This window comes from Petromyzon marinus, unplaced genomic scaffold, assembly GCF_048934315.1.
Source record: "Petromyzon marinus isolate PM22_M1 ecotype Great Lakes invasive population unplaced genomic scaffold, UKy_Petmar_22M1.pri1.0 PM_Scaffold_494, whole genome shotgun sequence".
In the NCBI taxonomy this organism is placed as follows: domain Eukaryota; kingdom Metazoa; phylum Chordata; class Hyperoartia; order Petromyzontiformes; family Petromyzontidae; genus Petromyzon; species Petromyzon marinus.
The window spans coordinates 37,454-62,492 of NW_027423495.1; the positions used below are offsets into that span (position 1 = coordinate 37,454).

Below are 25,039 nucleotides of genomic sequence, written 5' to 3' on the forward strand. Positions count from 1 at the left end.
TAACCATGTCACCGTCACCACGCTAACCATGTCACCGTCACCACGCTAACCATGTCACCGTCACCACGCTAACCATGTCACCGTCACCACGTTAACCATGTCACCGTCACCACGCTAACCGCGTCACCGTCACCACGCTAACCATGTCACCGTCACCACGTTAACCGCGTCACCGTCACCACGCTAACCCGCCGGTTGCCGTGGCGACGGCTACCTGCAGGTCGCTGGTGCCCAGCCACAGCAGTCCGCTGTCGGTGTAGATGGACACTCGCGACTGGCCAGGTGACACAGCCAGCAACACCACGTTAACCGTGTCACCGTCACCACGTTAACCGTGTCACCGTCACCACGTCACCGTCACCACGTTAACCGCGTCACCGTCACCACGCTAACCCGCCGGTTGCCGTGGCGACGGCTACCTGCAGGTCGCTGGTGCCCAGCCACAGCAGTCCGCTGTCGGTGTAGATGGACACTCGCGACTGGCCAGGTGACACAGCCAGCAACACCACGTTAACCGTGTCACCGTCACCACGTTAACCGTGTCACCGTCACCACGTCACCGTCACCACGTTAACCGCGTCACCGTCACCACGCTAACCCGCCGGTTGCCGTGGCGACGGCTACCTGCAGGTCGCTGGTGCCCAGCCACAGCAGTCCGCTGTCGGTGTAGATGGACACTCGCGACTGGCCAGGTGACACAGCCAGCAACACCACGTTAACCGTGTCACCGTCACCACGTTAACCGTGTCACCGTCACCACGTCACCGTCACCACGTTAACCGCGTCACCGTCACCACGCTAACCCGCCGGTTGCCGTGGCGACGGCTACCTGCAGGTCGCTGGTGCCCAGCCACAGCAGTCCGCTGTCGGTGTAGATGGACACTCGCGACTGGCCAGGTGACACAGCCAGCAACACCACGTTAACCGTGTCACCGTCACCACGTTAACCGTGTCACCGTCACCACGTCACCGTCACCACGTTAACCGCGTCACCGTCACCACGCTAACCCGCCGGTCGCCGTGGCGACGGCTACCTGCAGGTCGCTGGTGCCCAGCCACAGCAGTCCGCTGTCGGTGTAGATGGACACTCGCGACTGGCCAGGTGACACAGCCAGCAACACCACGTTAACCGTGTCACCACGTTAACCGTGTCACCACGTTAACCGTGTCACCGTCACCACGTTAACCGCGTCACCGTCACCACGTTAACCACGTCACCGTCACCACGTTAACCGCGTCACCGTCACCACGCTAACCCGCCGGTTGCCGTGGCGACGGCTACCTGCAGGTCGCTGGTGCCCAGCCACAGCAGTCCGCTGTCGGTGTAGATGGACACTCGCGACTGGCCAGGTGACACAGCCAGCAACACCACAGAGCACGAGCTCAGAGACAGACCGGCTGGGGACTGGGGGGGGGGTGAGGGGGGGGGGGGTGAGGGGGGGGGGGTGAGGGGGGGGGGGTGAGGGGGGGGGGTGAGGGGGGGGTAAAGACAAAGATCCCCCAGGTGGACTCGACAGGCTGACAGAGGCAAGTGCTGTGGAGGAGGGTTTATGCACTTAGTCACACACGGAGACACACAGAGACACACACAGAGACACACAGACACACACAGACACACACACAGACACAGAGACACACAGAGACACACAGAGACACACACAGAGATACACACAGAGATACACACACAGAGACACACACAGAGACACACACAGAGATACACACACACACAGAGACACATACACAGACACACACACAGACACAGAGACACACAGAGACACACACAGACACACACAGAGATACACAGAGATACACAGAGACACACAGAGACACACAGACACAGAGAAACACACAGACACACACAGACACAGAGACACACAGAGATACAGAGACACACAGAGACACACACATACACAGAGACACACAGACACAAACACACACACAGAGACACACAGAGACACACACAGACACAGAGACACACAGAGACACACAGAGACACACAGACACACACACAGAGACACACAGAGACACACACAGACACAGAGACACACAGAGACACACAGAGACAAAGATCCCCCAGGTGGACTCGACAGGCTGACAGAGGCAAGTGCTGTGGAGGAGGGTTTATGCACTTAGTCACACACAGAGACACACAGAGACACACAGAGACAGAGACACACACAGAGACACACACAGAGACACACAGAGACACACACAGACACACACAGACACACAGAGACACACAGAGACACACACAGAGACACACAGAGACACAGAGACACACAGAGAGACACAGAGACACACACAGACACAGACAGACACAGACACAGAGACACACAGAGATACACAAAGACACACAGAGACACACATAGAGACACACAGAGACACACACACAGAGACACACACAGACACACAGACACCCAGAGATACACAGACACACACAGACACACAGAGACACACAGAGACACACACAGAGACACACAGAGACACACAGACACAAAGACACACACAGAGACACACACATAGAGACACACACATAGAGACACACACATAGAGACACACACACAGAGACACACACACAGAGATACACACACACAGACACACACACAAACACAGAGACACACAGAGACACACACAGACACAGAGACACAAAGACACACACAGAGACACACAGAGACACACAAAGACACAGAGACAAAGATCCCCCAGGTGGACTCGACAGGCTGACAAGAGGCAAGTGCTGTGGACGATGGTCTATGCACTAGTCACACACAGACACACAGAGACACACACACAGAGACACACAGAGACACACACACAGAAACACACACAGAGACACACAGAGACACACACAGACACAGAGAGACACAGAGACACACAGAGACACACACAGACACACAGAGATACACACAGACACACACAGACACAGAAACACACAGAGACACACAGACAGAGACACACACAGAGACACACAAACACACACACAGAGACACACAGACAGAGACATACAGAGACACACACAGACACACACAGACACACACAGAGACACACAGAGACACACACAGACACACACAGACACACACAGAGAGACACACAGACACACACGCAAACACACACAGAGACACACACACAGACACACAGAAACACACAGACACACAAACACACGCAGACACACACACAGAGACACACAGACAGAGACACACAGACACACAGACAGAGACACACAGAGACACACACAGAGACACACACAGAGACACACACAGACACACACAGACACACAGACACACACGCAAACATACACAGAGACAGACACACAACAACAACCGCCATTCGCCACTAAGTGGCGGTGACGTCACCACGACGCTTGTGCCAGGCTATGTGCACCCTGAGGCCACGTGAAGTGTCGAACGCCCGCTGGCAGGAGGTCACGGGGCAGACCCAGGTGCCACGGGTCGACTGACTGAGATGACTGGCTGATGCACCACCTGTGCCCCCTACTGTGCCAATCCGCTGTGCTTTAGCCACCCGGCGCTCCGCTCGTTGTTCTGAGCGTCGCTCCTCCGCCCTCTGTTGTTGTTGGAGGGCGACTGCCTCCAACTGCCCAGTAGCATCCTTCACGAGCCTCCTCCACAGAGGCCGATCTTGACACCGCTGGTACCAGTCATCGGCAAGTCCACTCAGCTCCACGTCCTCCTGTACCACATCACTCCATCTCTTCTCTAGCCCGTGCCGCGCCCGCTTAGCCCCCTCAATCCGGCCGAACAAAAGCTGTTTCGGCATGCGGTGGCTGGGCATGCGGGCTACATGACCCAGCCATCGCAGCCTTGCCCGCCGGAGGAGCTCACCGATGGGACCCTGCCCAGATCTTTCAAGGATTTGTGAGCTCCTCACACAATCCAGTCTGGTTAAACCCAGGATGGATCGTAGGCAGGCCAGCCTAAATGTTTCTAACCGGCGAAGATGTTCCATTAGGGGGGTCCACGTTTCGCAAGCGTAGAGAAGGGAGGGAATGACAGTGGCCGAGAAGACCTGAAGCTTAGTGCGGAGCGACAGACCAGGTAGCTTCCACACAGCGTTACGCAAGCAATGAAAAGATATTGCCGCTCGACTGATTCGGAGTGAGACCTCTGCTGTTAAACTGGAGCCAGTCATAAGCACACTGCCCAGGTATGGGAAACTCTCCACTCTCTCCACAACTGCCCCATCACCGATTGGGAGTTGTGGGGGTGGAGTGTCCGATGGTACAAAATACCCAGGCAGGTGCTTAGTTTTGGTGGGGCTGATGGTAAGGCCCCACCTCTTAGTGGCACGCTCCAGTCTCAGCAGCAGCGTCTCCAACTCCTCCTCTGAATGAGCAGCTATTACCAAATCATAAGCATACATAACGTGGTTGAGCAATAGGGAGCCATCCCTTGACCGCACCTGGGCATCGATCAGCCTCCCATTATATCTGTACCATATGGAGATTCCCCCGGTACAGCTATTGAAGGCTTCACGTACGTGGTCAAAATAGATGTTAAATAATGTGGGAGCCAGAGGACATCCCTGTCGCACCCCAAGGTGTACAGGGAATGGCTCTGACTCCCGGCCACGTAGTTTTACCCGGGCCCGCTCACCATCATGAAGGTCCTTAATGATCGTGAGCAGAGGGTCAGGTACTCCAAAAGCACGAAGAACAACCCAGAGCCCAGGCCTACTGATGGTATCATAGGCCTTGACCAGGTCAATAAAGCAGAGATGTAGGTCTTGTTGGAATTCCCTACACCTCTGCTGTAGCAGACGGACAGAAAATATGGCATCTGTGCAGGACCGCCCTTTCCTGAAACCGCATTGGGGCTCCACAAGCCTCTCCTCAGCATGCCTGGCAAGGCGATGCTGAATAATCCTTGCCAGGACCTTTCCCGGCACACTGAGGAGTGAGATGCCCCTGTAGTTGTTACAGTCTGTGCGGTCCCCTTCTTAAAAGGGGGACCACCAGGGCATCCTTCCAATCCTGCGGAACCCGTCCAGTGGTCCAGACTGTTGTTATGATGTCATATAGGGCAGTCTGTGCACCAACGCCACCCTCCCTCAGCATTTCGCTTGGGAGATCATCTCTGCCCGCTGCCTTTCCTGGTCTCAGACTCTGGATCGCCTTCAGTACTTCCTCAGCAGATGGCACTTCAGCCAGCCACTCACAGGGGGTGACTTCTTCCAATATTTGAGGCACCGCAGCCTCAGCAGGGTTATCCCCACTTTGTGCCACGATGTTTTCTATGTGGAGGGATTTCCCCTCCCCCAGGACCTCACAGAAATGCTCAGCAAATCTGCAAACCTGTTGCTGGGGGTCGGAGATTGGATCACCGTTCTTTCCCCTAATGATGGTAATAGGTGTGGCGCTGCAGGTTACTTTTTTGATGGAGTTAAATAGAGATTAGTGATCACGGGCCACTGAGGCAGACTCCATCTCCTCAGCAACCCGCGACCACCACCCATCCTTGCAGCGCCTCACGGCTCTCCGAACCTCCGAGCGAAGGCTGCGGTAAACCTCCTCATTCTCTGACGTGGGATTCTGTAGCCGATGACAGTGGGCCTGTCGCTTTTTCTCAACACAGACACACATGCAGACACACACGCAGACACACACACAGACACACACACACACACACAGACACACACGCAAACACAAAGACACAGACACACGCACACATAGACACACACGCAGACACAGACACACACAGACACACACACACACGCAGACACACACAGACACACACGCAAACACAGAGACACAGACACATGCAGACATAGACATACACGCAGACACAGACACACACACACAGACACACACAGAGACACACGCAGACACACACAGAAACACAGACACACAAAGACAAAGGTCCCCCGTGTAGCCTCTAGCAGGCTGTAGTGAGTGAGTGGGCGGGTGGGTGAGCGGGTGAGTGGTTGAGTGAGTGGGCGAGTGAGTGGGCGAATGGGTAGGTGAGTGGGTAGGTGAGTGGAAGAGTGGGTGGGTGAGTGAGTGAGTAGGTGAGTGGGTAGGTGAGTGAGTGAGTAGGTGAGAGTGTAGGTGAGTGAGTAGGTGAGTAGGTGAGTGAGTAGGTGAGTGTGTAGGTGAGTGAGTAGGTGAGTAGGTGAGTGAGTAGGTGAGTGAGTAGGTGAGTAGGTGAGTGAGCAGGTGAGTGAGTAGGTGAGTGAGTAGCTGAGTGAGTAGGTGAGTGTGTAGGTGAGTGAGTGAGTAGGTGAGTGAGTAGGTGAGTGAGTAGCTGAGTGAGTAGGTGAGTGAGTGAGTGAGTAGGTGAGTGAGTGTGTAGGTGAGTGAGTGGGTAGGTGAGTAGGTGAGTGAGTAGGTGAGTGAGTAGGTGAGTGAGTAGGTGAGTGAGTAGGTGAGTAGGTGAGTGAGTAGGTGAGTGAGTAGCTGAGTGAGTGAGTGAGTAGGTGAGTGAGTAGCTGAGTGAGTAGGTGAGTGAGTGAGTAGGTGAGTGAGTAGGTGAGTGAGTGAGTAGGTGAGTAGCTGAGTGTGTAGGTGAGTGAGTGAGTGAGTAGGTGAGTGAGTAGGTGAGTAGGTGAGTGAGTAGGTGAGTGAGTAGGTGAGTGAGTAGGTGAGTGAGTAGGTGAGTGAGTAGCTGAGTGAGTAGGTGAGTGAGTGAGCAGGTGAGTGAGGGAGTAGGTGAGTGAGTAGGTGAGTGAGTAGGTGAGTGAGTAGCTGAGTGAGTAGGTGAGTGAGTGAGTAGGTGAGTGAGTAGCTGAGTGAGTAGGTGAGTGAGTGAGTAGCTGAGTGGGTAGGTGAGTGAGTGATTGAGAAGGTGAGTGAGTGGGTGAGTAGGTGAGTGAGTAGGTGAGTGAGTAGGTGAGTGAGTGTGTAGGTGAGGGAGTGAGTGAGTAGGTGAGTGAGTAGGTGAGTGAGTGAGTAGGTGAGTAGGTGAGTGAGTGAGTGAGTAGGTGAGTGAGTAGGTGAGTAGGTGAGTGAGTGAGTAGCTGAGTGAGTAGGTGAGTGAGTAGGTGAGTGAGTGAGTGAGTAGGTGAGTGAGTAGGTGAGTGAGTGAGTAGCTGAGTGGGTAGGTGAGTGAGTAGGTGGGTGAGTAGGTGGGTGAGTAGGTGAGTAGGTGAGTGAGTGAGTGAGTAGGTGAGTGAGTGAGTAGGTGAGTGAGTAGGTGAGTGAGTGAGTAGCTGAGTGGGTAGGTGAGTGAGTAGGTGGGTGAGTAGGTGGGTGAGTAGGTGAGTAGGTGAGTGAGTGAGTGAGTAGGTGAGTGAGTAGGTGAGTGAGTAGGTGGGTGAGTGAGTGAGTAGGTGAGTGAGTAGGTGAGTGAGTGAGTAGGTGAGTGAGTGAGTAGGTGAGTGAGTAGGTGAGCGAGTAGCTGAGAGTACTCACGACGGAGCGACACTCCCCATGCTGCACCAGAAGCACCTCCCTGCCAGTGGTGGCCAGCACGCTCACCGGGCCGCCCGGCACGCTCACCGGGCCGCCCGGCACGCTCACCGGGCCGCCCGGCACGCTCACCGGGCCGCCCGGCACCGGCAGCACGGCCCAGCAGCTGGGGCTAGGCAGGATCCCTAGCGGGGGCGTGGAACAAACCGTGTCTCACTACCCTGTGTCTCACTACCCTGTGTCTCACTACCCTGTGTCTCACAACCCTGTGTCTCACTACCCTGTGTCTCACTCCCACGTGTCTCACTACCCTGTGTCTCACTACCCTGTGTCTCACTACCCTGTGTCTCACTACCCTGTGTCTCACTACCCTGTGTCTCACTACCCTGTGTCTCACTACCCTGTGTCTCACTACCCTGTGTCTCACAACCCTGTGTCTCACTACCCTGTGTCTCACTCCCACGTGTCTCACTACCCTGTGTCTCACTACCCTGTGTCTCACTACCCTGTGTCTCACTACCCTGTGTCTCACTACCCTGTGTCTCACTACCCTGTGTCTCACTACCCTGTGTCTCACTACCCTGTGTCTCACTACCCTGTGTCTCACTCCCACGTGTCTCACTACCCTGTGTCTCACTACCCTGTGTCTCACTACCCTGTGTCTCACTACCCTGTGTCTCACTACCCTGTGTCTCACTACCCTGTGTCTCACTACCCTGTGTCTCACTACCCTGTGTCTCACTACCCTGTGTCTCACTACCCTGTGTCTCACTCCCACGTGTCTCACTACCCTGTGTCTCACTACCCTGTGTCTCACTACCCTGTGTCTCACTACCCTGTGTCTCACTACCCTGTGTCTCACTACCCTGTGTCTCACTACCCTGTGTCTCACTACCCTGTGTCTCACTACCCTGTGTCTCACTCCCACGTGTCTCACTACCCTGTGTCTCACTACCCTGTGTCTCACTACCCTGTGTCTCACTACCCTGTGTCTCACTACCCTGTGTCTCACTACCCTGTGTCTCACTACCCTGTGTCTCACTACCCTGTGTCTCACTACCCTGTGTCTCACTACCCTGTGTCTCACTACCCTGTGTCTCACTACCCTGTGTCTCACTACCCTGTGTCTCACTACCCTGTGTCTCACTACCCTGTGTCTCACTACCCTGTGTCTCACTACCCTGTGTCTCACTGCCCTGTGTCTCACTACCCTGTGTCTCACTACCCTGTGTCTCACTACCCTGTGTCTCACTACCCTGTGTCTCACTACCCTGTGTCTCACTACCCTGTGTCTCACTACCCTGTGTCTCACTACCCTGTGTCTCACTACCCTGTGTCTCACTACCCTGTGTCTCACTACCCTGTGTCTCACTCCCATGTGTCTCACTCCCCACGTGTCTCACTCCCCGTGTCTCACTCCGTGTCTCACTCCCCACGTGTCTCACTCCCACGTGTCTCACTCCCCCGTGTCTCACTCCGTGTCTCACTCCCACGTGTCTCACTCCGTGTCTCACTCCCCCGTGTCTCACTCCCCACGTGTCTCACTCCCCGTGTCTCACTCCCCACGTGTCTCACTCCCCACGTGTCTCACTCCCACGTGTCTCACTCCCCGTGTCTCACTCCCCACGTGTCTCACTCCCCTGTGTCTCACTCCCCGTGTCTCACTCCCCACGTGTCTCACTCCCACGTGTCTCACTCCCCCGTGTCTCACTCCCCCGTGTCTCACTCCGTGTCTCACTCCCACGTGTCTCACTCCGTGTCTCACTCCCCCGTGTCTCACTCCCCCGTGTCTCACTCCCCCGTGTCTCACTCCCCACGTGTCTCACTCCCCACGTGTCTCACTCCGTGTCTCACTCCTCGTGTGTCTCACTCCCCCGTGTCTCACTCCCTGTGTCTCACTCCCCTGTGTCTCACTCCCCTGTGTCTCACTCCCCTGTGTCTCACTCCCACGTGTCTCACTCCCCACGTGTCTCACTCCCCGTGTCTCACTCCCACGTGTCTCACTCCCCACGTGTCTCACTCCGTGTCTCACTCCCCTGTGTCTCACTCCCCTGTGTCTCACTCCGTGTCTCACTCCGTGACTCATTCCCACGTGTCTCACTCCCACGTGTCTCACTCCCCACGTGTCTCACTCCCCGTGTCTCACTCCCCTGTGTCTCACTCCGTGTCTCTCTCCGTGTCTCACTCCCCGTGTCTCACTCCGTGTCTCACTCCCACGTGTCTCACTCCCACGTGTCTCACTCCCCACGTGTCTCACTCCCCACGTGTCTCACTCCCCGTGTCTCACTCCCCACGTGTCTCACTCCCCACGTGTCTCACTCCGTGTCTCACCCCGTGTCTCACTCCGTGTCTCACTCCCCACGTGTCTCACTCCGTGTCTCACTCCCACGTGTCTCACTCCCCGTGTCTCACTCCCACGTGTCTCACTCCCCTGTGTCTCACTCCCACGTGTCTCACTCCCACGTGTCTCACTCCCCTGTGTCTCACTCCCCGTGTCTCACTCCCACGTGTCTCACTCCCCACGTGTCTCACTCCGTGTCTCACTCCCCACGTGTCTCACTCCCCTGTGTCTCACTCCCACGTGTCTCACTCCCACGTGTCTCACTCCCACGTGTCTCACTCCCCACGTGTCTCACTCCCCTGTGTCTCACTCCCCGTGTCTCACTTCCCACGTGTCTCACTCCCCACGTGTCTCACTCCGTGTCTCACTCCCCTGTGTCTCACTCCCCTGTGTCTCACTCCGTGTCTCACTCCGTGACTCATTCCCACGTGTCTCACTCCCACGTGTCTCACTCCCCACGTGTCTCACTCCCCGTGTCTCACTCCCCTGTGTCTCACTCCGTGTCTCTCTCCGTGTCTCACTCCCCGTGTCTCACTCCGTGTCTCACTCCCACGTGTCTCACTCCCACGTGTCTCACTCCCCACGTGTCTCACTCCCCACGTGTCTCACTCCCCGTGTCTCACTCCCCACGTGTCTCACTCCCCACGTGTCTCACTCCGTGTCTCACCCCGTGTCTCACTCCGTGTCTCACTCCCCACGTGTCTCACTCCGTGTCTCACTCCCACGTGTCTCACTCCCCGTGTCTCACTCCCACGTGTCTCACTCCCCTGTGTCTCACTCCCACGTGTCTCACTCCCACGTGTCTCACTCCCCTGTGTCTCACTCCCCGTGTCTCACTCCCACGTGTCTCACTCCCCACGTGTCTCACTCCGTGTCTCACTCCCCACGTGTCTCACTCCCCTGTGTCTCACTCCCACGTGTCTCACTCCCACGTGTCTCACTCCCACGTGTCTCACTCCCCACGTGTCTCACTCCCCTGTGTCTCACTCCCCGTGTCTCACTTCCCACGTGTCTCACTCCCTCGTGTCTCACTACGTGTCTCACTCCCACGTGTCTCACTCCCCTGTGTCTCACTCCCCGTGTCTCACTCCCCACGTGTCTCACTCCCACGTGTCTCACTCCCACGTGTCTCACTCCCCGTGTCTCACTCCCACGTGTCTCACTCCCCGTGTCTCACTCCCCTGTGTCTCACTCCGTGTCTCACTCCCCTGTGTCTCACTCCGTGTCTCACTCCCACGTGTCTCACTCCCACGTGTCTCACTCCCCACGTGTCTCACTCCCCCGTGTCTCACTCCCACGTGTCTCATTCCCCGTGTCTCACTCCCACGTGTCTCACTCCGTGTCTCACTCCGTGTCTCACTCCCACGTGTCTCACTCCCCACGTGTCTCACTCCGTGTCTCACTCCCCGTGTCTCACTCCCACGTGTCTCACTCCCACGTGTCTCACTCCGTGTCTCACTCCCACGTGTCTCACTCCCTGTGTCTCACTCCCCGTGTCTCACTCCGTGTCTCACTCCGTGTCTCACTCCCACGTGTCTCACTCCCCGTGTCTCACTCCCACGTGTCTCACTCCCCCGTGTCTCACTCCCCACGTGTCTCACTCCCCTGTGTCTCTCTCCCCACGTGTCTCACTCCCACGTGTCTCACTCCCCGTGTCTCACTCCCCACGTGTCTCACTCCCACGTGTCTCACTCCCACGTGTCTCACTCCCACGTGTCTCACTCCCACGTGTCTCACTCCCACGTGTCTCACTCCGTGTCTCACTCCGTGTCTCACTCCCCACGTGTCTCACTCCGTGTCTCACTCCCCACGTGTCTCACTCCGTGTCTCACTCCCTGTGTCTCACTCCCTGTGTCTCACTCCCTGTGTCTCACTCCCACGTGTCTCACTCCTCGTCTCACTCCCCGTGTCTCACTCCCACGTGTCTCTCTCCGTGTCTCTCTCCCACGTGTCTCACTCCCCGTGTCTCTCTCCCACGTGTCTCACTCCCCGTGTCTCACTCCCCCGTGTCTCACTCCCACGTGTCTCACTCCCACGTGTCTCACTCCCCGTGTCTCACTCCCCGTGTCTCACTCCCCCGTGTCTCACTCCCACGTGTCTCACTCCCACGTGTCTCACTCCGTGTCTCACTCCCCGTGTCTCACTCCCACGTGTCTCACTCCCACGTGTCTCACTCCCACGTGTCTCACTCCCACGTGTCTCACTCCGTGTCTCACTCCCCGTGTCTCACTCCAACGTGTCTCACTCCGTGTCTCACTCCCACGTGTCTCACTCCCCGTGTCTCACTCCCACGTGTCTCACTCCCACGTGTCTCACTCCCACGTGTCTCACTCCCACGTGTCTCACTCCGTGTCTCACTCCCCGTGTCTCACTCCAACGTGTCTCACTCCGTGTCTCACTCCCCACGTGTCTCACTCCGTGTCTCACTCCCCACGTGTCTCACTCCCACGTGTCTCACTCCGTGTCTCACTCCCCGTGTCTCACTCCGTGTCTCACTCCTCGTCTCACTCCCCGTGTCTCACTCCCCTGTGTCTCACTCCGTGTCTCACTCCCCACGTGTCTCACTCCGTGTCTCACTCCCCGTTTCTCACTCCCCACGTGTCTCACTCCGTGTCTCACTCCCCCGTGTCTCACTCCGTGTCTCACTCCCACGTGTCTCACTCCGTGTCTCACTCCCCTGTGGGTCTCACTCCGTGTCTCACTCCCCACGTGTCTCACTCCGTGTCTCACTCCCCGTGTCTCACTCCGTGTCTCACTCCCCACGTGTCTCACTCCGTGTCTCACTCCCACGTGTCTCACTCCCACGTGTCTCACTCCCACGTGTCTCACTCCCACGTGTCTCACTCCCACGTGTCTCACTCCCACGTGTCTCACTCCGTGTCTCACTCCCCACGTGTCTCACTCCCACGTGTCTCACTCCCCCGTGTCTCACTCCCACGTGTCTCACTCCCACGTGTCTCACTCCCACGTGTCTCACTCCCACGTGTCTCTCTCCCACGTGTCTCTCTCCCCACGTGTCTCACTCCGTGTCTCACTCCCACGTGTCTCACTCCGTGTCTCTCTCCCCACGTGTCTCACTCCCCTGTGTCTCACTCCCACGTGTCTCACTCCGTGTCTCACTCCCACGTGTCTCACTCCCACGTGTCTCACTCCCCGTGTCTCACTCCGTGTCTCACTTCCACGTGTCTCACTCCCACGTGTCTCACTCCCCTGTGTCTCACTCCCCACGTGTCTCACTCCGTGTCTCACTCCGTGTCTCACTCCCCACGTGTCTCACTCCCCACGTGTCTCACTCCGTGTCTCACTCCCCTGTGTCTCACTCCCCTGTGTCTCACTCCCACGTGTCTCACTCCGTGTCTCACTCCCCCGTGTCTCACTCCCCACGTGTCTCACTCCCACGTGTCTCACTCCATGTCTCACTCCGTGTCTCACTCCCACGTGTCTCACTCCCATGTGTCTCACTCCGTGTCTCACTCCCACGTGTCTCACTCCGTGTCTCACTCCCCCGTGTCTCACTCCCCACGTGTCTCACTCCGTGTCTCACTCCCACGTGCCTCACTCCCCGTGTCTCACTCCCCACGTCTCTCTCCCCACGTGTCTCACTCCGTGTCTCACTCCGTGTCTCACCCCCCGTGCCTCTCTCCCCACGTGTCTCTCTCTCCCCGCGTGTCTCTCTCCCCGTGTCTCTCTCCCCACGTATCTCTCTCTCCACGTGTCTCTCTCTCCACGTGTCTCTCTCTCCCCGTGTCTCTCTCCCCGTGTCTCTCTCCCCACGTGTCTCTCTCCCCACGTGTCTCTCTCTCCCCGTGTCTCACCCCCGTGTCTCGCCCCAAGTGTCTCTCCCCCCGTGTCTCACCCCACGTGTCTCTCTCCCGTGTCTCTCTCCCCACGTGTCTCTCTCCCCGTGTCTCTCTCTCCCCGTGTCTCTCTCCCCACGTGTCTCTCTCTCCCCGTGTCTCTCTCTCCCCGTGTCTCTCTCCCCGTGTCTCTCTCTCCCCACGTGTCTCTCTCCCCACGTGTCTCTCTCCCCACGTGTCTCTCCCCCCGTGTCTCTCTCCCCACGTGTCTCTCCCCGTGTCTCAGCCCACGTGTCTCTCTCCCCACGTGTCTCTCTCTCTCCCCGTGTCTCTCTCTCTCCCCGTGTCTCTCTCCCCGTGTCTCTCTCTCCCCACGTGTCTCTCTCCCCGTGTCTCTCTCCCCACGTGTCTATCTCCCCACGTGTCTCTCTCTCCCCGCGTGTCTCTCTCCCCGTGTCTCTCTCCCCACGTGTCTCTCTCCCCGTGTCTCTCTCCCCACGTGTCTCTCCCCGTGTCTCAGCCCACGTGTCTCTCTCCCCACGTGTCTCTCTCCCCACGTGTCTCTCTCCCCGTGTCTCTCTCTCCACGTGTCTCTCTCCCCACGTGTCTCTCTCCCCCCGTGTCTCTCTCCCCACGTGTCTCTCTCTCCGTGTCTCTCTCTCCCCACGTGTCTCTCTCCCCGTGTCTCTCTCTCCCCGTGGCTCTCTCTCCCCACGTGTCTCTCTCTCCCCGTGTCTCTCTCCCCACGTGTCTCTCTCCCCGTGTCTCTCTCCCCACGTGTCTCTCTCTCCCCATGTGTCTCTCTCCCCGTGTCTCTCTCTCCCCACGTGTCTCTCCCCACGTCTCTCTCTCCCCGTGTCTCTCCCCCACGTGTCTCTCTCTCTCCCCGTGTCTCTCTCTCCCCACGTGTCTCTCACCACGTGTCTCTCTCTCCCCGTGTCTCTCTCTCCCCACGTGTCTCTCTCTCCCCGTGTCTCTCTCTCCCCGTGTCTCTCTCTCCCCGTGTCTCTCTCTCCCTGTGTCTCTCTCTGCCCGTGTCTCTCTCTCCACGTGTCTCTCTCCCCGTGTCTCTCTCTCCACGTGTCTCTCTCCCCGTGTCTCTCTCCCCGTATCTCTCTCCCCGTGTCTCTCTCCCCACGTGTCTCTCTCTCCCCGTGTCTCTCTCTCCCCACGTGTCTCTCTCTCCCCGTGTCTCTCTCTCCCCGTGTCTCTCTCTCCCCGTGTCTCTCTCTCCACGTGTCTCTCTCCCCGTGTCTCTCTCTCCCCGTGTCTCTCTCCCCGTGTCTCTCCCCATGTCTCTCTCCCCACGTGTCTCTCTCTCCCCGTGTCTCTCTCTCCCCGTGTCTCTCTCTCCCCGTGTCTCCACCCCTCGTGTCTCCCCCCATGTCTCCCCACCGTGTCTCTCTCTCCCCCGTGTCTCTCTCCCCACGTGTCTCCCCCCCGTGTCTCCCCCCCCCCCCCGTGTCTCCCCCCCGTGTCTCTCTCTCCCCACGTGTCTCTCTCTCCCCACGTGTCTCTCTCTCCCCACGTGTCTCTCCCCTCGTGTCTCCCCGTGTCTCCCCCCCCGTGTCCCCCCCCCGTGTCTCTCCCCGTGTCTCCCCCCCGTGTCTCCCCACGTGTCTCGCTCCCCCCGTGTCTCTCTCCCCGTGTCTCCCCCCCGTGTCTCTCTCTCCACGTGTCTCCCCCCGTGTCTCCCCCCCGTGTCCCCCCGTGTCTCCCCCCGTGTCTCTCTCTCCCCGTGTCTCCCCACGTGTCTCGCTCCCCCCGTGTCTCTCTCACCATGTCTCCACCCCCGTGTCTCTCTCCCCGTGTCTCCCCCCCGTGTCTCTCTCTCCCCGTGTCTCCCCCCGTGTCTCCCCCCCCCGTGTCTCCACCCCCGTGTCTCTCCCCACGTGTCTCCCCCCGTGTCTCTCCCCCCGTGTCTCCCCCCGTGTCTCTCTCCCCGTGTCTCTCTCCCCACGTGTCTCTCCCCACGTCTCTCTCTCCCCGTGTCTCCCCGTGTCTCTCCCCGTGTCTCTCTCTCCCCCCGTGTCTCCCCCCATGTCTCCCCCCCCCGTGTCTCCACCCTCCGTGTCTCCCCCCCGTGTCTCTCTCCCCACGTGTCTCTCCCCCGTGTCTCTCTCTCCCCGTGTCTCTCCCCCGTGTCTCTCTCTCCCCGTGTCTCCCCACGTGTCTCTCCCCTGTGTCTCTCTCTCCCCGTGTCTCCCCACGTGTCTCTCCCCGTGTCTCTCTCTCCCCGTGTCTCTCCCCCGTGTCTGTCTCTCCCCGTGTCTCCCCACGTGTCTCTCCCCCGTGTCTCTCTCTCCCCGTGTCTCCCCACGTGTCTCTCCCCGTGTCTCTCTCTCCCCGTGTCTCCCCACGTGTCTCCCCCCCGTGTCTCTCTCCCCGTGTCTCTCTCTCCCCGTGTCTCTCTCCCCCCCGTGTCTCTCTCTCCCCGTGTCTCTCTCTCCCCGTGTCTCCCCACGTGTCTCTCTCCCCGTGTCTCTCTCCCCCCCGTGTCTCTCTCTCCCCGTGTCTCTCTCTCCCCGTGTCTCCCCACGTGTCTCCCCCCCGTGTCTCCCCCCGTGTCTCCCCCCCGTGTCTCTCCCCTCGTGTCTCCCCCCCGTGTCTCTCTCTCCCCCCGTGTCCCCCCGTGTCTCCCCCCGTGTCTCCCCCCGTGTCTCCCCCCCCTGTGTCCCCCCGTGTCTCCCCCCGTGTCTCCCTCCGTGTCTCCCCCCCAGGTACCCGGTGTCTCAGGGAGACGCCGGAGCCTGAGGCTGTCCGTGTTGTCCGCGAGGACAAATCTGGAGACTCCGCCGGTGAGCAGCGCAAGGCCCGTCCCAGACGGAGACACGAAGACACACGCGGACACAGCACGCAGGGTCTTCACGTCCTGAGACACACAGAGAGACACAGAGACACAGAGAGTCTTCACGTCCTGAGACACACAGAGACACACAGGGAGACACACAGAGACACGCAGGGAGACAGGGAGACACACAGGGAGACACGCGGAGACAGCACGCAGAGTCTTCACGTCCTGAGACACACAGAGAGACACAGAGACACAGAGAGTCTTCACGTCCTGAGACACACAGAGACACACAGGGAGACACACAGAGACACGCAGGGAGACAGGGAGACACACAGGGAGACACGCGGAGACAGCACGCAGAGTCTTCACGTCCTGAGACACACAGAGAGACACAGAGACACAGAGAGTCTTCACGTCCTGAGACACACAGAGACACACAGGGAGACACACAGAGACACGCAGGGAGACAGGGAGACACACAGGGAGACACGCGGAGACAGCACGCAGAGTCTTCACGTCCTGAGACACACAGAGAGACACAGAGACACAGAGAGTCTTCACGTCCTGAGACACACAGGGAGACAACACAGGGAGACACAGAGAGTCTTCACGTCCTGAGACACACAGGGAGACACGCAGAGACACACAGAGACACAGAGACACACGCGGAGACAGCACGCAGAGTCTTCACGTCCTGAGACACACAGAGACACAGGGAGACAGAGACACAGAGACACAGAGACAGCACGCAGAGTCTTCACGTCCTGAGACACACAGGGAGACACGCAGAGACACACAGAGACACAGAGACACACGCGGAGACAGCACGCAGAGTCTTCACGTCCTGAGACACACAGAGAGACAGAGGGAGACACACAGAGACACGCAGGGAGACACACAGGGAGACACAGGGAGACACACAGAGACAGCACGCAGAGTCTTCACGTCCTGAGACACACAGAGACACAGAGAGTCTTCACGTCCTGAGACACACAGAGACACACAGGGAGACACACAGAGACACGCAGGGAGACAGGGAGACACACAGGGAGACACGCGGAGACAGCACGCAGAGTCTTCACGTCCTGAGACACACAGGGAGACACAGAGACACAGAGACACAGAGAGTCTTCACGTCCTGAGACACGCAGGGAGACAGAGACACAGAGACACACAGGGAGACACGAAAACACACGCGGAGACAGAGGGAGACACACAGAGACACGCAGGGAGACACACAGGGAGACACAGGGAGACACACAGAGACAGCACACAGAGTCTTCACGTCCTGAGACACACAGGGAGACAGGGAGACACACAGAGACACAGAGACACAGAGACAGCACACAGAGTCTTCACGTCCTGAGACACGCAGGGAGACAGAGACACAGAGACACACAGGGAGACACACAGGGAGACACACGCGAAGACACAGGGAGACACACGCGGAGACAGCACGCAGAGTCTTCACGTCCTGAGACACGCAGGGAGACACAGGGAGACACACAGGGAGACACACAGGGAGACACAAAGGGAGACACACAGGGACAGCACGCAGAGTCTTCACGTCCTGAGACACGCAGGGAGACAGGGAGACACACAGGGAGACACACAGGGACAGCACAGAGAGTCTTCACGTCCTGAGACACGCAGAGACACAGGAAGACAGCACAGAGACACACAGAGACACAGGGAGACACAGGGAGACACACAGAGACACACAGGGAGACAGCACGCAGAGTCTTCACGTCCTGAGACACACAGAGACACAGGGAGACACACAGAGAGACACACAGAGACACACAGGGAGACACACAGAGACACAGAGACACACGCGGAGACAGCACGCAGAGTCTTCACGTCCTGAGACAGACAGAGACACAGAGACACAGAGACACAGAGACAGCACGCAGAGTCTTCACGTCCTGAGACACGCAGAGACACGGGGAGACACACAGGGAGACACACAGAGAGACAGAGACACACAGGGAGACACGCAGAGAGACACAGGGAGACACACAGAGAGACACACAGGGAGACAGAGACACACAGGGAGACACGCAGAGAGACACAGGGAGACACACAGAGAGACACACAGGGAGACAGAGACACACAGGGAGACACGCAGAGAGACACAGGGAGACACACAGAGACACACAGGGAGACAGAGACACACAGGGAGACACGCAGAGAGACACAGTGAGACACACAGAGACACACAGGGAGACACAGGGAGACACACAGAGACACACAGGGAGACACACAGAGACACACAGGGAGACACACAGAGACACACAAGGAGACACACAGAGACACACAGGGAGACACAGGGAGACACACAGGGAGACACAGAGACAGCACGCAGAGTCTTCACGTCCTGAGACACGCAGAGACACAGGGAGACACAGAGACACACAGGGAGACACAGAGACACACAGGGAGACACAGAGACACAGAGACACACAGAGACACAGAGACACACAGAGACACACAGGGAGACAGCATGCAGAGTCTTCACGTCCTGAGACACGCAGGGAGACAGGGAGACAGCACAGAGACACGCAGGGAGACAGGGAGACACAGGGAGACACACAGGGACAGCACAGAGAGTCTTCACATCGTGAGACACGCAGAGAGACACGAAGACACACGAAGACACACGTGGAGACACACAGAGAGTCTTCACGTCCTGAGACACGCAGAGACATGGGGAGACAGAGACACAGAGACACAGAGAGTCTTCACGTCCTGAGACACGCAGACACACAGGGAGACACGAAGACACATGCGGAGACAACACAGAGAGTCTTCACGTCCTGAGACACACAGAGAGACAGGGAGACACACAGGGAGACACACAGAGACACACAGAGACACACAGGGAGACACACAGAGACACACAGAGACACACAGGGAGACACACAGAGACACACAGGGAGACACACAGAGACACATAGAGACACACAGAGAGACACAGGGAGACACACAGAGAGACACACAGGGAGACACACAGAGAGACACAGGGAGACACACAGAGAGACACACAGGGAGACACACAGAGAGACACACAGGGAGACACACAGAGACACACAGGGAGACACACGAAGACACACGCGGAGACAACACAGAGAGTCTTCACGTCCTGAGACACACAGGGAGACAGGGAGACACACAGGGAGACACACAGACACACCCAGGGAGACACACAGAGACACACAGGGAGACACACAGGGAGACACAGGGAGACAGCACGGAGAGTCTTCACATCCTGAGACACAGGGAGACACACAGGGAGACACAGGGAGACACACAGAGACACACAGGGAGATAGCACGCAGAGACACACAGGGAGACATGCAGAGACACACAGGGAGACACAGGGAGACACACAGGGAGACACACAGGGAGACACACAGGGAGACACAGAGAGACACACAGAGACACACAGAGACACACAGAGAGACACAGGGAGACACACAGGGAGACACACAGAGACACACAGAGACACACAGGGAGACACACAGAGACACACAGAGACACACAGAGACACACAGGGAGACACACAGAGACACATAGAGACACACAGAGAGACACAGGGAGACACACAGAGAGACACACAGGGAGACACACAGAGACACACAGAGAGACACAGGGAGACACACAGAGACACACAGAGACACACGGAGACACACAGAGAGACACAGGGAGACACACAGAGGGACACACAGAGACACACAGAGACACACAGGGAGACATGCAGAGACACACAGGGAGACACAGAGACACACAGAGACACACAGGGAGACACACAGAGACACACAGAGACACACAGAGACACACAGGGAGACAGACAGAGACACACAGAGACACACACAGAGACACACAGAGACACACAGAGACACACAGGGAGACACACAGAGAGACACAGAGAGACACAGGGAGACACACAGAGACACACAGAGACACACGGAGACACACAGAGAGACACAGGGAGACACACAGAGGGACACACAGAGACACACAGAGACACACAGGGAGACACACAGAGACACACAGAGACACACAGAGACACACAGGGAGACATGCAGAGACACACAGGGAGACACAGAGACACACAGAGACACACAGGGAGACACACAGAGACACACAGAGACACACAGAGACACACAGGGAGACACACAGAGACACACAGAGACACACAGAGAGACACAGGGAGACACACAGAGGGACACACAGAGACACACAGAGACACACAGGGAGACACACAGAGACACACAGAGACACACAGAGACACACAGGGAGACATGCAGAGACACACAGGGAGACACAGAGACACACAGAGACACACAGGGAGACACACAGAGACACACAGAGACACACAGAGACACACAGGGAGACACACAGAGACACACAGAGACACACAGAGAGACACAGGGAGACACACAGAGGGACACACAGAGACACACAGAGACACACAGGGAGACACACAGAGACACACAGAGTCTTCACGTCCTGAGACACGCAGGGAGACACGCAGGGAGACACACAGAGAGACACACAGAGACACACAGAGACACACAGAGACACACAGGGAGACACACAGAGACACACAGAGACACAGAGACACACAGGGAGACACACAGAGACACACAGAGACACACAGAGAGACACAGGGAGACACACAGAGGGACACACAGAGACACACAGAGACACACAGGGAGACACACAGAGACACACACAGAGACACACATGGAGACACACAGAGACACACAGAGTCTTCACGTCCTGAGACACGCAGGGAGACACGCAGGGAGACACACAGAGAGACACACAGAGAGACACACAGAGACACACAGAGAGACACACAGAGACACACAGGGAGACACACAGAGACACACAGAGACACACACAGAGACACACCGAGACACACACAGAGACACACAGGGAGACACAGGGAGACACACAGAGACACACAGGGAGACACACAGAGACACACAGGGAGACGCACAGAGACGCACAGAGACACACAGAGACACACAGAGAGACACAGAGAGACACACAGAGACACACAGGGAGACACACAGAGACACACAGGGAGACACACAGAGAGACACACAGACACACACAGAGACACACCGAGACACACACAGAGACACACAGACACAGGGAGACACACAGAGACACACAGGGAGACACACAGAGAGACACAGGGAGACACACAGAGACACACAGGGAGACACACAGAGACCCACAGAGACACACAGGGAGACACACAGAGACACACAGAGACACACAGGGAGACACACAGAGACACACAGAGACACACAGGGAGACACACAGAGACACACAGGGAGACACACAGAGACACACAGAGAGACACAGGGAGACACACAGAGACACACAGAGAGACACAGGGAGACACACAGAGACACACAGAGACACAGAGACACAGAGACACACAGGGAGACACACAGGGAGACACAAAGAGACACATAGAGACACACAGAGTCTTCACGTCCTGAGACACGCAGGGAGACACGCAGGGAGACACACAGAGACACACAGGGAGACACACAGAGACACACAGAGACACAGAGACACACAGGGAGACACACAGAGACACACAGAGACACACAGAGAGACACAGGGAGACACACAGAGGGACACACGGAGACACACAGAGACACACAGGGAGACACACAGAGACACACACAGAGACACACATGGAGACACACAGAGACACACAGAGTCTTCACGTCCTGAGACACGCAGGGAGACACGCAGGGAGACACACAGAGAGACACACAGAGAGACACACAGAGACACACAGAGAGACACACAGAGACACACAGGGAGACACACAGAGACACACAGAGACACACACAGAGACACACCGAGACACACACAGAGACACACAGAGAGACACAGGGAGACACACAGAGACACACAGGGAGACACACAGAGACACACAGGGAGACACACAGAGACACACAGGGAGACGCACAGAGACGCACAGAGACACACAGAGACACACAGAGAGACACAGAGAGACACACAGAGACACACAGGGAGACACACAGAGACACACAGGGAGACACACAGAGAGACACACAGACACACACAGAGACACACCGAGACACACACAGAGACACACAGAGAGACACAGGGAGACACACAGAGACACACAGGGAGACACACAGAGACCCACAGAGACACACAGGGAGACACACAGAGACACACAGAGACACACAGGGAGACACACAGAGACACACAGGGAGACACACAGAGACACACAGGGAGACACACAGAGACACACAGAGAGACACAGGGAGACACACAGAGACACACAGAGAGACACAGGGAGACACACAGAGACACACAGAGAGACACAGGGAGACACACAGAGACACACAGAGACACAGAGACACAGAGACACACAGGGAGACACACAGGGAGACACAAAGAGACACATAGAGACACACAGAGACACACAGAGACACACAGAGACACAGAGACACAGAGACACACAGGGAGACACACAGGGAGACACAAAGAGACACATAGAGACACACAGAGACACACAGAGACACACAGGGAGACACAGGGAGACACACAGAGACACACGGGGAGACACACAGGGAGACACACACAGAGACACACAGGGAGACACAAAGAGACACATAAAGACACACAGAGACACACAGGGAGACACAAAGAGACACATAGAGACACACAGAGACACACAGAGACACACAGGGAGACACACAGAGACACACGGGGAGACACACAGGGAGACACACAGAGACAACGCAGAGAGTATTCACGTCCTGAGACACGCAGGGAGACACACGGAGACACGGAGACACACAGAGACACACAGAGACACACAGGGAGACACGCGGAGACAGCACGCAGAGTCTTCACGTCCTGAGACACGCAGAGACACACAGGGAGACACAGGGAGACACACAGAGACACACAGGGAGACACACAGAGAGTCTTCACGTCCTGAGACACGCAGAGACACGCAGAGACACACAGAGACACACAGAGACACACAGGGAGACAGCACGCAGAGTCTTCACGTCCTGAGACACGCAGGGAGACAGGGAGACACACAGAGACACACAGGGAGACAGGGAGACACACAGAGACACGCAGGGAGACAGGGAGACACACAGAGACACAGAGACAACGCAGAGAGTCTTCACGTCCTGAGACACGCAGGGAGACACACAGGGAGACACACAGAGAGACACAGAGACACACAGTCTTCACGTCCTGAGACACGCAGGGAGACACACAGAGACACAGTCTTCACATTATGAGACACGCAGGGAGACAGAGACACAGAGACACACAGAGAGTCTTCACGTCCTGAGACACGCAGAGACACAGGGAGACACACAGAGAGACACACAGAGACACACAGAGAGACACACAGAGACACGCAGGGAGACACACAGAGACACACAGAGAGACACACAGAGACACACAGGGAGACACACAGGGAGACACAGGGAGACACACAGGGAGACACACAGGGAGACACACAGGGAGACACACAGAGACTACCCATGGTGAATGTGCGGATGAAGGTTCCATGTTGGTCATACACCAGCACCTGTAGTAGTAGTGTAGTAGTAGTGTAGTAGTAGTAGTGTAGTAGTAGTAATGTAGTAGTAGTGTAGTAGTAGTGTAGTAGTAGTAGTGTAGTAGTAGTGTAGTAGTAGTAGTGTAGTAGTAGTGTAGTAGTAGTAGTGTCCTAGTAGTGGTAGTGTAGTAGTGTAGTAGTAGTGTAGTAGTAGTAGTAGTGTACTAGTAGTGGTAGTGTAGTAGTGTAGTATTAGGGTAGTAGTAGTAGTGTAGTAGTAGTGGTAGTGTAGTAGTGTAGTAGTAGTGTAGTAGTAGTGTAGTAGTAGTAGTGTACTAGTAGTGGTAGTGTAGTAGTGTAGTAGTAGTGTAGTAGTGTAGTAGTAGTGGTAGTGTAGTAGTAGTGTAGTAGTAGTGTAGTAGTAGTAGTAGTGTAGTAGTAGTGTAGTAGTGTAGTAGTAGTGTAGTAGTGTACTAGTACACTACTAGTACTAGTAGTGTACTAGTACTAGTAGTGTACTAGTACACTACTAGTACTAGTAGTGTACTAGTAGTAGTGTACTAGTACTACTAGTGTAGTACTAGTGTACTAGTGGTACTAGTGGTAGTGGTAGTGGTGACTCACAGTCCCCATGGTGAAGGTGCGGATGAAGGTTCCGTGCTGGTCGTACACCAGCACCTGTAGTAGTACTAGTGTAGTAGTAGTGTACTAGTAGTGTACTAGTACACTACTAGTACTAGTAGTACTAGTAGTGGTACTAGTGGTACTAGTACTGGTGACTCACGGTCCCCATGGTGAAGGTGCGGATGAAGGTTCCGTGCTGGTCGTACACCAGCACCTGTAGTAGTAGTGTAGTAGTGTACTAGTACTACTAGTGTACTACTAGTGTAGTACTAGTACTAGTACACTAGTACTAGTGACTTACAGTCCCCATGGTGAAGGTGCGGATGAAGGTTCCGTGCTGGTCGTACACCAGCACCTGTACTAGTAGTAGTGTACTACTAGTGTACTAGTACTAGTAGTGTAGTACTAGTAGTGTACTAGTACTAGTGACTTACAGTCCCCATGGTGAAGGTGCGGATGAAGGTTCCGTGCTGGTCGTACACCAGCACCTGTAGTAGTAGTAGTGTACTAGTGGTACTGGTGGTAC

The 25,039-nt window shown here is 56.7% G+C and overlaps 1 protein-coding gene across 2 annotated transcripts; it reads right to left on the bottom strand.

The window, feature by feature from the left end:
- Positions 1 to 25,039, bottom strand: LOC142923412 (vacuolar protein sorting-associated protein 16 homolog). 2 transcript variants are annotated; one of them, XM_076064498.1, is made up of 4 exons: positions 24,674 to 25,039; positions 16,226 to 16,373; positions 7,367 to 7,548; positions 1 to 1,405 (listed from the first exon to the last, which is right to left on the bottom strand). In XM_076064498.1, exons 1-4 carry the CDS (start codon positions 24,680 to 24,682, stop codon positions 1,244 to 1,246), a joined length of 501 nt encoding a protein of 166 aa, XP_075920613.1. In that variant the 5' UTR covers positions 24,683 to 25,039; the 3' UTR covers positions 1 to 1,243. The 2 variants fall into 2 exon arrangements, with proteins under 2 accessions (XP_075920613.1, XP_075920612.1); XM_076064497.1 differs by lacking the exon at positions 24,674 to 25,039 and adding an exon at positions 24,514 to 24,590.